The following is a 13,922-nucleotide window of genomic DNA, read 5'->3' as shown; positions in this document are numbered from 1 at the left end:
GGTTGTGTCGGGAAGGTGAGCATCACAGGATGCCAATTTAATAGAAGAAAGTATTCTTGCGTTGAGGGAGTACTTGAGTGGAGGGGATGGCCATTTCTTCAGTGAATAATACACACAGGGTTATACAGGGAACTAGAGACACTTCCCCTAATTCACCATCAAGAATATTTCTCCTACTCCACCCAGCTACACAGAAAACCACTCCTCTTGCTTTAAGTCGTAAGATCATTTTGATAGCTCATCACTTCATTTCTATCACAAAGATGATCAATTACTCTGAGGATCTAGAGAAGAAATGGGAAAATGTTTTGAAATGATGGCAGCATCTTTGCAAGTTCGCTTGATGTAACTGATTTATGGGTTGTTAGTCTGTAAGAGCCCCCAATAAAATGATCAATAGAAAAAGAAAGAAAGAAAGAAATGGGAGGCCTCGCAAGAGACCTATCTCTCTTGAAAAGCAGCTAAGGACACATCAAAATCCTTAATAAACGGAGGAACCCATTTGAGAGGGTCTCCTCTGAAAAGACATTCATCTTTCAAACTTTCCCTTAGGGCTCTTTCAGCTTTCCTCTTAAGAATCCTTGTATTCCAGGTACTCAGAGTCATATGTACTTCCCAAACCAAACAATATACAAAAATATTACATGAGCTAGTTTTTCCAAATTGCTTGCTTATTAATTCAACTCATTATTAAACTAGGCAGTAGGTGATCTGTCCATTTCTATCCCGGTATTTTCCTAAGGTCTCAGAGTCTATCTGTACAAACTAGTGATAATTATATGCTAATCCATAGGCAATTCATTTAAGACGACAAAAAAGTGATAAAGAACTTCAAACCCAGAGTGAACAACAATGCAGGTATACTCTTTACGACACTCAACATCAGCTGCGAGACGTACCGTACCTGTAACAGTACCTTTCAAATAAATAAATGTACCCATCAACCATGAGTTATATTTATTTCAGAAACAGCAAGATCCGGAAAAGCCTTCCTCTAAGAGACGAGAAGAGCCTAATAAAGAAAAACTCAAGGTAGCATTCAAGAGGCCCAGTAGTAAGGGCAGAGAAGTGGTATTTTCCTCACCACTGTCAACTGCAAAAAATTTAAATGAAAGAAAATAATATATAAAAATCATTTACATTATTAGGCATAAAGGAAAGTGGTACTTCTATTCCTGGTAAAATTTTCTTTTTCTCTCCAATAATAGAACCCAACTTATTTCATAACCCATGTTTTCAGTAAAAAAAATACCATCCAGGATTAATGGCAGTTAATGGTGGTCATAGTATGTCAGTACAGTTTGTGGGTAAGATTTTCCAGGAAACTCTTTCTCTCTCCCACCCCCCCTTCTTAGAGATGCCTGGAGGGCAGGCACAACAGCCAGAGCTCTGGCAGCCTCTGGGTCTTGAGGACTTCACTAAGGACAGCGGAGCCGCGTGAACGGAAGGAAAACGGTCCAGGGACCCACCCAGAAGCTAGGGAAAGAAGCAAGAAGGCTAGAGAGAAAGCAAAAGTGACAAGCAGTCCTTGTTAGACTTGCATGCATTGACTTTATCCCAAGGAATTCTACATGGGAAGATATGGCATGAACAAGAAAATTCTTAAGATAAAATATGTATCTATACAGTCTATGAAGCACACACTTAAGTTGTTAATTAAGACATAAAAGCAGGACATAAATAAGGAATTATTGAACGCTTTATACCATTCTCTATGAAAATAATGTAAACACTAGGATTTTATCTAATTTTTCTCTTCAATTCCTTATTATTAAGTATCCCTGAAACAGTACATAATCAGCCCATGGCTTTGAAAATGACTGAATAAATGAATAATAATGTCAAGTGAAGTTATTAAAAATGACGGAAAGATGTCTTCCCCTTTAACTTCCATTCGAAGCAGCCCTAGTAGCAGTCTTTGAAGCACTCAGGTGCTAGACAGAGGTCAGCAGCTAGAACCCACCAGCCACTCTGCAGGAGAAAACTCTATCAGTTTGCTTCCAAAAAGACTACAGGCTTGGAAACGTTCATTGTTCAATGTTATCTAATTGGTTCCAACTCATAATGACCCTTTGTACAAACAAAAGTTGCCCAGTCCCGAGTCTTATAATTCAGCCCATTGTTGCAGCCTTCCTCTTTTTCGCTGTCCCTCTACTTTACCAAGCATGATGTCCTTCTCCAGGGACTGGTCTCTCCTGATATGTCTAAGTAAGAGACAAAAATCTCACCATCCTTGCCTCCTCTAAGGAGTAGTCTGGCTGTACTCCTTCCCAGACAGACTTGCTTGTCCTTTTGGCAGTACATGCTATTTTCAATATTCCTGGAAAGCACCATAATTCAAATGCATCAATTCTCCTTCAGTCTTCCTTGTTCAAGGTCCAAATTTTACATGCACATGAAGCTACCGAAAACACAGTGGTCTGGGTAAGGCGCACCCTCGCAGTCCTCAAAGTAACATCCTGGCTTCTCCACACTTAACAGAGATCTTGAGCAGCAGCTTTTACTCAATGCAATGTTTCACTTGATCTGAGCAATTAATGTGGATCCACTTGTTTGTATACACCATCAATGCTTCTGGAAGCAGCGATCGAGGAACATTGGAAAACCGATGGGTCAGTTTTACTCTGTCCAACCCGGACTCTATGCGTGGAAATTGACTCAGCAGGACTGGGGTTTAATTTCCACTCAGTCATGTTCTCATGATTCTGCTAACACGGGTTCCACTGCCATCAAGTTGATGCCAATGATGCCCGCACACAGCGACCCTACAGGACAGGGCAGAACTGTCTCTGTGGGTTTGGAGGCTGTAACTCGTTACAGGAGTAGACCCTATCTTTCTCCTGCAGAGATGCTGGTAGCTTCGAACTTCTGGTCTCGTAGTTAGCCGCCCCAACTTGTAACCACTCCACCCCTGGGTCAGACCCTGTGGAAGAAACAGGCCTTGCTTTCTTACCTTCTGTTGTTGGAAATCCTTCTTCCCCTTCAGTTCTTGTCTCTGTCAGCTTCCCAGTTCTCAGCAACACTTCGGCAAAGCTTTCTGCTGGAACGTGCTGATAGGTGCCGTGGGTCCCTTCCGACTAGACAAGAGAGGCAGTCACACAGCTTCAGAGGGTGGTGAACACATCAGAACTTCTTTTTGTATCAACCTATATCAGAAACCACCATTTTCTGTTGTGCTGACGTGAATAATAACTTCTCACTTACTAAAATAAAAAATGTTAAGTAGACTTTAATCTCATAAGAGGTCCTAATAAAAGTGAAATAAATGACATAAAGCCAATTATATAGTAAAGAGCAAAGCAAAAAGAGCACATTTTCAAAAATGTGGGTTTTTCCACCTGGCCACAGCAGCATGCCAGTGAAACCTTACACCCTTGGCCTTGGCCTCACCTCCGTGAGAAAAGGATCGGAGATAACAGATGCATAAAATGGATGACAGCCTTGCTTTCCTAGGTCTTCATTCGCTGTGCTCCCACCGCGATAAGCACCGCCAAAACCCTGCTCCTGAGGAGAACAAGATGAAGACAATAACAAACAAAATGGGTGTGTGGGTGAGAGAGAGAGAGAGCAAGGCTCCTTCCAGGAGAAATCGATCACAGTGCTTTCTGTGCGTGTCAGCGCGTCCGGGGCACATAGACACACAGTAGACAATGTAAGAACAGTAAAGTACATTCTGAGAACAGCACTTCACCCTCCACCCTGCAGGTGCCTTTTGGAGTTTCTGGTCACTCTGACATCAATGAAACAGACACACTGGAGTAACCTGCATTACATGCAGGGTCATTTCTCTACACAACAGTCAGAAAGAGTAATCATTCGAAACATGCTGTACATGTTGATTCCCTGTTTGAAAAACTGTTAGTGGCTTTGAAAATGCAAACTCCCAACAGCATAAAATCCAAATTTTGTAGTGACCTTGTTGTGTTTTTAAACTTTTTATGGTGAATTCAGTGACGGTTTACAGAGCAGAGCATCACTTTTACATTCAACAGTTCATACACATTTTGTTTCAACTTACCCGCTGCAATCACCTCCATGGACCAGCAACCTAACTCTCTTCCTCTCCAGGTTTCCAGTTAACAGTCCTCCATCTTGCCTAGCCCTCTCTCTCTGGATTTGGTCCTGGGGTAAGCACTGTCCTTTTGAACTTAAGTAGATGATGATTCTAAATTGGAGGTCAGCTCAGTTCCAGACTGGAAGGGTGACTCAGGACCACGGTCTTGGAGGTCCCACCAATCTTTGCCAACCTGCAGTCCTTAAAATGTTACCTTTTTCTATTCTAGTTCGCAAATGCTCTACTCCAACTAAACTGATCTCCTTTCTCCCACCGAGAGTCCTGTCCATGACTATTACCTCGTTAGATCCAACTTGTCCTTCCACGGCCCACTGAGACCTCGCCTGCTGAAACCTTACCAGATCAACACAAGACCAGGAAGATATGGCTGAGCACCCTTCATCCTTCCCAACTCCTCTACAACCATCACTCTCGGGAATACTGAGTATTTCCTGAGCCCGTTGTTCCTGAGAAACAGCAAAGTCTAAGAAACCCCACTGCTCCTTGTATTCCAGTAAATGGCTTACGAAACAGAATCACCCTCCCCTGTATCACTTTTTAGATAAAACACGTATATGCTGTAAGGATAAGTACCCACACAGATCAAAAAAGAAAAATGAAAAAACTCCCCAAGATGCAAAATGAGAAAGACATCCTGCTTCCTTTTCTCCGGGTATTAACCTTAAAAAATCTGTACATTTTTCCCCTGCCTCTTTTGAGACGTAGTCAAAATTCAAAACATTTAAAATATACATTACCAGATCAATCCCAACTCACAGTGACCCTAACATGTGAGGGTCTCATGTGGCGCAGCTGGTGGGTTTGAACTGCTGACCCTTGGGTTAGCAGAAAGGGACACTAAGCACGATATCCCAAGGCTCCTTTCAAAATGTACATCATTTCAAAATCTTCCATGAGTCCCTTGCCAGTTTGACAACCCAAGAATGCTTCCTCAAAGACCTGGGAGTCTTTTCCTTGAAACACCATTCTTTTTTTCTTTTTTTTTATGACATGTCCCTTCTTATCTGTATCAAAACTCACACTGCACAATGAGTTTTGGGTTGCAAATGAGGATTTATTCTTGCACCTGTCTTTGAGGAAACACCATTCTTAAGGAACACAACAATCCTTTCCCAGGTTCTGCAAGAGGGTAACAGCCTAAGTTCTGGTAGTGCTTGGCTCCAAGTTGCAAAGCTACTTCCTGTCATAAAGATAGGTGAAGTTACTTTTCCTCTGGACAAAGTAAATTAGCAAACACTAGTTACCTGATAGCTCAATTACCAGGTGAAGTTAACATGAACTGGGTGTTGGAATGGGCTCTCTGGCAGTGGCCTGAGCTTAGTTTTCTGTGTGATGAACAGTGCTACCGTGCCCTGGGACGGGACTCAAACTCAAATTCACTGCCATCGAGTTCAGTCCAACAAGGCACCATTCATCGTGAAACCAGATGTAAAGTGGTTTTAACTGAAATGCCCTCAGCTTCCTTAAACTTTAGACAAGCTTCATCCTGCTTCATTCCCCCTCCTCGATTCTAACAAGGGCCAGGCAACCTACTGACAGCAAAAGAAAGCACCCTGAGGCAAACGACCCTAAACGCAAACGGATCACTGGGCCACCCAGCCCCTCACCAGTTCCCCGAACCAGAACAAACAGAAACTGCACGGAATCATCGCCAACTTACAGCAAACTGACACAAATATGTTCCAAAACTTATTTCATCTACCACCCCCTTTTCTGTGAAAATATTACTCAGCAGCCCTCTGGCAATGAAAAATTTTTGTACAATAGTCCATAATCCAAGATAAGGTGTATGGAATATTTTCTTCCTTTCCTGTCTTTTTAATGAACTTTTGCTTTCTTCATGAATGAAGAAAGGTCTTGATATGATTCAAGAGTTTAAGTTTGTATTTAGAACAATTAAGAAAAAAGTAGCCACACTGCCTTGCATACCTGAAGGGGCCGAAGGTAAGTTAAAGACTTCTTCCACCACTGTCCATCCCTGACGGCTTGCAGCACTGCCTTGGTGGTAGTGGTGGTATTGGAAAGAACTTGCATGGTGGCGGTAGTGGTCCAGTGTAATAGGTCAGCTGAACTGCTGCCTAGAACATTCCCTTCATCCTGTGATAGGGGGTCAAAAAAAGCAAGTCAAACATGGACACTGTTCTTACAACAGAGCAAAGTGACGCATTGAGTGATTTAAAATGTCAGTCTTTCCGTATAAAGATACATAAAATTAAAAAATCCACCCTTTTTAGCATTAAGATAAATGTGAAACAAAGCACCATTTAGTCCCAGTATTTCATCAAATTATGTATTTAATTCAGAAACTTACTAATTTTATCCTGTTTCAGGAAAACAGATGCCACTATCCAAAATAAAGTGTAAGACTTGTCATTTAGGACCTGCAGCGGCAGCAGTCAAAACCTGGGGCGTCCACCTCCAGTCTATGAACGACAGCCTGCTATCTATCCAGCACCTGGCTCTGCGGGGCAACGTCTGGGGAAGACGCCCTCACGTCTCTGGTCCAGCCTCTCCTTCCTGGGCTGGACACGAGTCTGATATAAGGGACATGTTGGAACCATTCAGATCTGAGTCTAATCACTGCCAGTCGAGGGAAAGGGAGGTGGCTGCTTGCAGAATGGCTCATGCAATACAAGCTTTTGGGGAGGGAAGATGCACGCATTCCGCACAGACCAAAGAGAGGTCTCTGGAACAGGCCAGAACGGGGTTGGCTGAAGTTCTGTCCAAATCTGACGATGAGGAATCCCACGTAACAAGCGAGGGGAACTGAGAAAACAACAAATCACTTAATGAGAAATTAAGGATTAAGCACCTACTAAGGCCACAGCAGGGCCCCTGGTGAGACAGGGGTTAAACATTCAGCAGCCAACTGGAAGGTTGGCATGATGAACACACCAGTCACTCCACAGCGGTCTGCCGCTGTAACAATCACACCCCTGGAAGCCCTGTGTAGTTCTACTCTGCTCTACACGGTCACTACGAGTCAGAATTTCATTCAAGAAACAGAGAAACCTGACTGCCGTCCAGTCAATTCTGACACAATGCTACTCTGTAGGGCGCAGCAGAACTGCCCCTGTGGGGTTCTGGGACTGTAACTCTTTAAAAGAAAAAAAGTCTCATCTTTCTCCCATGGAGCAGCAAGTGGTTTCAAATTGTTGACCTTTAAATTAGCAGCCTAACACATGACCTTCTAGTCCACCAGGCTCCCTTGGCCCCCTGCTGGGCAATCGAATCCCAGTCTCCCACGTGATGGGCTGGGGAACACACCACTCTATCACTGAGGAAGGATTTAACCAAGGGTGCCTCTTAAATGAGCCACATGCCTTAAATGGGTATTCCTTTCCAAATAGCTATGCAATAAGGAACTGTGGTTATTTTTAATATGCTAGACACTACTATGAATTTCTTTTTTCTTAGGAAATATGTTCAGAGATACATAATTTCACTGGGATTTTAAAACGATTTTATTTTAGTCTAGATTTGAAATATTATTCCTACCCAACACATTAAAAAATAACTACTTGGGAAAGAAAAAAGAATGTCATAGTACATTAATTACTACTCTTTCAAAAATATTTATAAAGCAAACAATAGATTCTTTTTTTTCTTAAGCAATGCAGTAATCCAAGAATGTGGTTCACGAGTTAAGTATGTGTTCAGAACAATTAAGAGAGAAGTATCACCATAATATTGCTTCAGTGAGCTAGCAAAGGTAGAAAGGAATCAATCCACCTTAAATGTTAGAAAGCAATGCTTTTCATCCAAACGAATAGATGACTAATAAATCATAAAAAGGGTTATAATGTGAAATATCCTGCCAATCTTGAAGCAATCAGCTAAAATTCTAACTCTCCATTTACTAATTTGAGAGATTACATGCTGAGAAAAATGCCAGCACATTAACAATGAACAGTCTCTTGAGTACAGACAGCATCGACTATCATATTTATGAAAATGACAAAGTAGAAAAGTCATGACATATTACATACACCCTCCCTCTCTTCCCTCACCCACCTAGTATCACCACTCCCCTTATTGGTCCTGAGGGCTTTATCTGTCCTGGATTCCCTCTGTTGTGAGCGCTTATTTGTACCAGTGCACACTTTCTGGTCTAGCCAGATTTTTAAGGTAGAATTGGGGTCATGTTGGGGGGTGGGGAAGGAGGGAAGAAGCATTAAAGAACTAGAGAAGAGTTGTGTGTTTCTTCCGTGCTATACCGCATCCTGATTGGCTTGTCTCTTCCTTGTGACCCTTCTGTAAGGGTATTGACTACTTATAGGCTTTGGGTCTCCACTCTGCTCTTCCCATCATTCACATCGATATGATTTTTGTTTTGTTTGGGTCTTTGATGCCTGGTACCTGATCCCATCGATACCTCATGATCACACAGGCTGGTGTGCTTCTTCCATGTGGGCTTTGTTGCTTCTGAGCTAGATGGCCCCTTGTTTATCTTCAAGCATTTAAGATCCCAGATGCTGTATCTTTTGATAGCCTGGCACCATCAGCTTTCTTCAGCACATTTGCTTATGCACCCATTTTGCCTTCAGGGATCGTGTCAGGGAAGGTTAGCATCACAGAGTGCCGGGTTAGTAGAACAAGGTGTTCTTGCATTGAGGGAGTACTTGAGTGAAGGTCCAACGTTCTTCTGCTGCCGTAATACTTTATAAATAAATACACGTACATAGATATATTCCCCTATCATTATATATAAGTGTATTTACATGCATACATGTCTGTATTTAGACCTTTGTGGAAGGGAAAGTGAAACAGAATGAAAGACTGACTAATTATGCAGCACTTCGGAAAAGACAAGGGTAGAAAACTAGACAGAAAACAAAAACACACCAGAGCAAGATAAGAGGGAGAGAGGGACAGAGAGGACTGCATCCTGGCCCACCAGCCTGGAGGCCGACATTCCTGCTTGGGGCAGCCACTGCACAAAGAGGACTGTAGGGCTGGCCCCACCACTAGATATGACGCCCCTTCACTGATCACAGCAGTGCGGAGGGACAGCACTGGAGACAGAGTGCAGGAATTGTGCCGGGTCTTACATTCCCCCAACACCTTCTCCGCTGGGGCGAAACACAAAGGGAGCACAACAGAGCAGCATGAGGAGCAAAGCAACCGGAGGCCCTGAGAAATCCTGAAAATAAACTTCGGAATCAGTGGGCAGAGCTTGGCACCTCACCAGACCTCCTGGGAAACATTCAAAAGGGTCAGCAGACAGACTTGGAAACTATTTATAAGCTTTTTTTTTTTTTTTTTTGGCCTAATGTCTATCTATATAAGAGGCAGATTAAACAACCCCAAGGAGAAAACAACAAGGCTAATGGTTCCGGAGGGACAGGGGGAGAGGAGGAGGTAGGGGAAAGAGAGTGGGGAGCCAACAAACCCAGGGACAAGGGAACAACAAGAGATCTAAAATCGATGATGAGGAGAGCATAGCATAATGCCTGGTAGGGTTTGATCAAGGGCAATGTAGCCAAGAGGAATTACTGAGAGGCAAATGAAGGTCGACTATGATAGTGGGACAAGAGTAAAGTAAAAGGAAATAGAGGAAAGAACTAGGAGGCAAAAGACATTTATAGAGATATAAATATAGGCATTTATATATATGTAAATATATTAATACATAACAATAGGGATGTAGGTATATGTACATATATTTAAATGTTAAGTATTAAGGTAGCAGACAGACATTGGGTCTCTACTCAAGTACTACCTCAATGCAAGAACACTTTGCTCTAATAACCTGGCATTCTGTGATGCTCCCCTACCCGACATGATCACTGAAGACAAAATGGGTCCATAAGCAAATGTGACGAAGGAAGCTGACGGTGCCTGGGATCTGGGGTCTTAAAAGCTTGAAGTTAAACAAACGTCTGGGGTCTTAAAAGATACAGCGTCTGGGGTCTTAAAAGCTTTAAGTTAAACAAGCGGACACCTAGCAGGGAAGCAACAAAGTCACAGGGAAGAAGCACACCAGCCTGTGTGATCATGTGATGTCTATAGGACCAACTATCAGGCATCAGAAGACCCACAACAAACAATTATATCGATGTGAACAAGGGGGGTCAGAATGGAGATCCAAAGCCCATCTGTAGGCAACTGGACATAATGAGGGGCACAGACGGGTAACAAGGAAGGGACGAGTCAGCCAGGGTGCAGTATAGCACCAAGGAAACACCAAACAATCCTCTAGTTCTTTAATGCTTCCGTCTCCCCACTATCATGGCTCTAGTTCTAATTTACAAATCAGGCTAGACTGGAGCATGTACACTGGTACAGAAAAGAGCTCTCTACACATGGAATCCAGGACAGATAAACCCTTCAGGAACAGTAATAGGAGTAGTGATACCATGAGGATAGGGGGAAGGTGAAGGGAAAATGGGGGAACCAATTGTAATGATCGACATATAACCCACCCCCCCAGGGTACGAACAACAGAAATGTGGGTGAAGGGAAATAGCAAGTGGTACAAGACATGAAAATAATAATTTGTAACTTATCAAGGGTTCAGGAGGGTGGGTGGGTGGGGGAGGGATGAAAATAAGGGGAGCTGATACCAAGGGCTCAAGTAAAAAGAAAAAGTTTTTAAAATGATGATGGCAACATATGTACAAATGCGCTTGATAGAACTGATGTACGGATCATTATAAGAGCTGTAAGAGCCCCAAATAAAATGATTTATAACAAAAGGTGAAGAGAAAATTAAAACAGCCTTCCTTTGGTAGTTAATAAGGCAATCACGCAGCTGCTAATCAAAAGGCCAATGGCCTGCACCTCCCCTGCTTGGGAGAGAAAGGCAGGGCAGCGTCTGCTTCTGCCTTAGATGCGCATCCTTGGGAACCTTGGCCCAGTTCTACTCTGTGCTGCAGGGTGCTACGAGTGGGAATCAGCTCAAATTGGTCATGTGAGCATATTATTTTCCCATTATTGTGCTGGCTGTTCATCTCCTATATTTGTGGGAGTTCTTTATATATGTTGGGTACATATATTTTATTGAATATTGGCATTGTGAGTATTTTCTACTGTGCTGTAAATTACCTTTTTATTATGTTAATGGTATCTTCATATTGTTTTGATTTTAATTTGGTACAATTTTAGTCTTGATTTTGCCTGTTTAAAAAAATCTTATGATTAGCAATTTTATGTTGTATTTAAGAAATCTTGTCCTACGCTCTAGCTCACAGAGATGTTTCCTATGTTTCCTTGGATAAAATAGTCTTCGTCTATGCATTTGTAGTGTGTAATAAGTATTTTAAATATAATTTCTTTAGTCTTTCCAAGCAGAAATAATTTGAAGGGCAGAAACAATAGTTTTTAATATAAAGCACTTTTGTCATATACTTCTCTGATATGGTTTATATTCATTCTAAGCTTGTCTCTGAAATGTAAGCTCTTTGAGGCACGAACTAAGTTTGTTTGCTATATTTCTTTTTTTGTTTGTTTGTTTGCTATATTTCTATCTGCTACAGTGCCTATCACAAATGAAGCACAATTAATATTTGTTGAATAAATAAATGAGTATGTCAAGATGTGGATATGATGAGTGAGAATAAATTGTTATTTACATGCAGAGGAATGCTTGAGTGGGATCAACTTGATTGGTAATTGTTTGTGTAATGAATACTTTAAATTCTCTCTATAACCTTGAACTTGTGCAATTTTGGATACAAGAGATTGATACTCTGTAGTTATCACATTAGACATCACACTTTCTATAGATCCTCCAAATTCTACCTGACACTCTTTCATACCCAGCACTTACAATGTAATAAATTTGCTTACTTGCATTCTCTTTTGCTTTGGTCTGAGATCTTTGAGAGAAGGGTCCATGTATTAATCATCATGGTAACCTTGTTGCCTAGCACCAAGTCTTTAAACACAGAGACACACCAGAAACATGTTCAGTACACTTATTTTATGGACATATCTAGAATCTAAAAGCATTTACAAAATTAATATATTTTAATGGGTATGTAAAAGGGAAGTAAAAATATACTTAGCACACTTTTCATAAATTCAGGTCTCTTATTTTGGACCCAAGAATGTTAGCAGAATGGTGGCTTCAATTTCAGGGCTTACAACCCTGGTCCCATGCCCAATAGGATGTCTATTTGAGGCTGTGGGGGCTCATGTTAATATTTCTGGGGAAAGGAATTTACAGCTCTCATCCTAGATGTGTAGGGGTACATGAGTCCCCAAAAGGAGAAGAGCTCAACTGTCTTTCCCATTTTAATAACAGGTGGAACCAGAGCCAGATTTTGGGGGGATTTACTCTAGGAGATCGTTTTCTATTGATCCTTTCGACAGGTATGGCTAAAAGGCACCTCAGAAAAGTAAACATTCCATCCTCATTATTTTGAGTAAAAGACAAAGGTGGCTATCTGTGAAGAACATTGGTCTATTTGAGGGCATGTTGGTGAGGAAAGGTGGCGCTCAGCTGAGTCATGGTTTATAATCCCTGGCTAGTTTATAAATTCTACCCGCTCAGTTTGCAGCAGACAAGATGGGGTTCTTGGAAATTAACCATTCCATTACCAGGCAAAAAATAAGGCAACTCATTAAATAAATTATTCACCACAGGAAGGGATGTAGTAAGAATTATTTCTATGAACCACGCCTGACATGTAGAACTGTTCTTGTTCTAGTAAATGTGTTTGGTAATGATGCTTCTTGTCTGGGAATTGGAGACTATTATTTGCGCAGAGTAAGCCAACCTTTGAATTGTGTGACACACTCAACATTAAGAAGATTTCATGTTAAATTTTGTGCTGGGATTGTTGATCTGATCTAGAGTTCAATCTATTTCTATTATACACTCAAAATTAATTAACTATGTATAACTATGAATACACAAATAGCTACCAGTAATCATTTGTGGGGGCAACTTTTGTCTTACATCCTCAATATATCAAGAAGAAACTGTTTTCCTCGCTAATGACTCTGGTTACAGCACAATCTTGGTGTAAAATCTTGTCTCCAAATTAAATGTTTCTTCTGCAGTGAAAATGAGCTTCTTCTGCCGTCAAAACAAAATTTCATCTTACATTCTCTTTTGCAATTTGTATTGCAGGAAATTGTTCATGAAAATGTTGTATTACTTGCATCCCTGAGCCCATGAATTTCATTTATCTTCTGAAACAAACTCTTGTATTTTATTTATTTTTATCTTGAGCTAGATCATCTCCATGATTTAAAGTAAATTTAGCTTTGTTTTATGAAACAGGATGCCATTTACGGTCTTTGTTTTCTGCTCTTTCAGCTGATATGATTTAGACCTAATGAAGGTGTATGCTGTTTAAGTATTTCTTACCCGGATTATAGCTTCAGTTGTTTCTACAATTAGATTATGTGGTGAATCAACTCACTCATTAGACCTCCAAGAAAGAACAAACAGAGGGTCAAAAAGAATCAGCCCAAACTCTCTTTGCACATGAGAGTTTTTCTTCTATCCTCAACAACCAGGGGATAAGATACCCCACTGGGCTAAACTAAGAAAGCAAGGGGTTAGTCAGACCCTGAACTCATCTCCAACTGGAACCAACTACTTAAGATCAAAAGGGCAGCGTGTACCCAAGAACTAAGTTCAGAGGGTTTGGGAGGAAGGAGGAATGAAAACAAAAAAGTGCATGTATTGTTGACTATAAAATTGATGCTCTGTTCTGGAAACCTTCACCTAACGCAAAAGGAAAAGTTACAAAGAAAAAAAATCAGCAAATGTTACAAGTTATTTGGGATGACATTATTAGAAACAGAGTAGCTAAATGTGGACATTATTTAACCCTGCCTGACTCTACACTGGCTCTTCTACTTCTAAGATACTAGGATTCTGTTACAGCCT

General features: G+C 41.3%; 1 protein-coding gene and 1 non-coding gene across 2 annotated transcripts in view; both read right to left on the bottom strand.

The window, feature by feature from the left end:
* Positions 1 to 13,922, bottom strand: part of NBAS (NBAS subunit of NRZ tethering complex) — a gene marked incomplete at its 5' end in the record, with an annotated part of 394,305 nt that overhangs the window by 145,586 nt on the left and 234,797 nt on the right. Inside the window, 3 exons of the mRNA XM_045286598.1 lie at positions 2,954 to 3,077; positions 3,391 to 3,504; positions 6,005 to 6,172. Coding sequence (XP_045142533.1) covers positions 2,954 to 3,077; positions 3,391 to 3,504; positions 6,005 to 6,172 — 406 coding nt within the window. The remainder of the gene's footprint in view (positions 1 to 2,953; positions 3,078 to 3,390; positions 3,505 to 6,004; positions 6,173 to 13,922) is intronic.
* Positions 5,065 to 5,196, bottom strand: LOC115868385. The gene has a single exon (XR_004045558.1). It is a non-coding gene; the product is annotated as a small nucleolar RNA SNORA40 (small nucleolar RNA).

The sequence above is a fragment of the Echinops telfairi genome, unplaced genomic scaffold (genome assembly GCF_000313985.2).
Source record: "Echinops telfairi isolate 266 unplaced genomic scaffold, ASM31398v2 ScPeMD7_9;HRSCAF=40, whole genome shotgun sequence".
Lineage (NCBI taxonomy): Eukaryota > Metazoa > Chordata > Mammalia > Afrosoricida > Tenrecidae > Echinops > Echinops telfairi.
The sequence above is the reverse complement of the archived record's forward strand: the minus strand, read 5'-3'. Positions and strand labels throughout refer to the sequence as shown.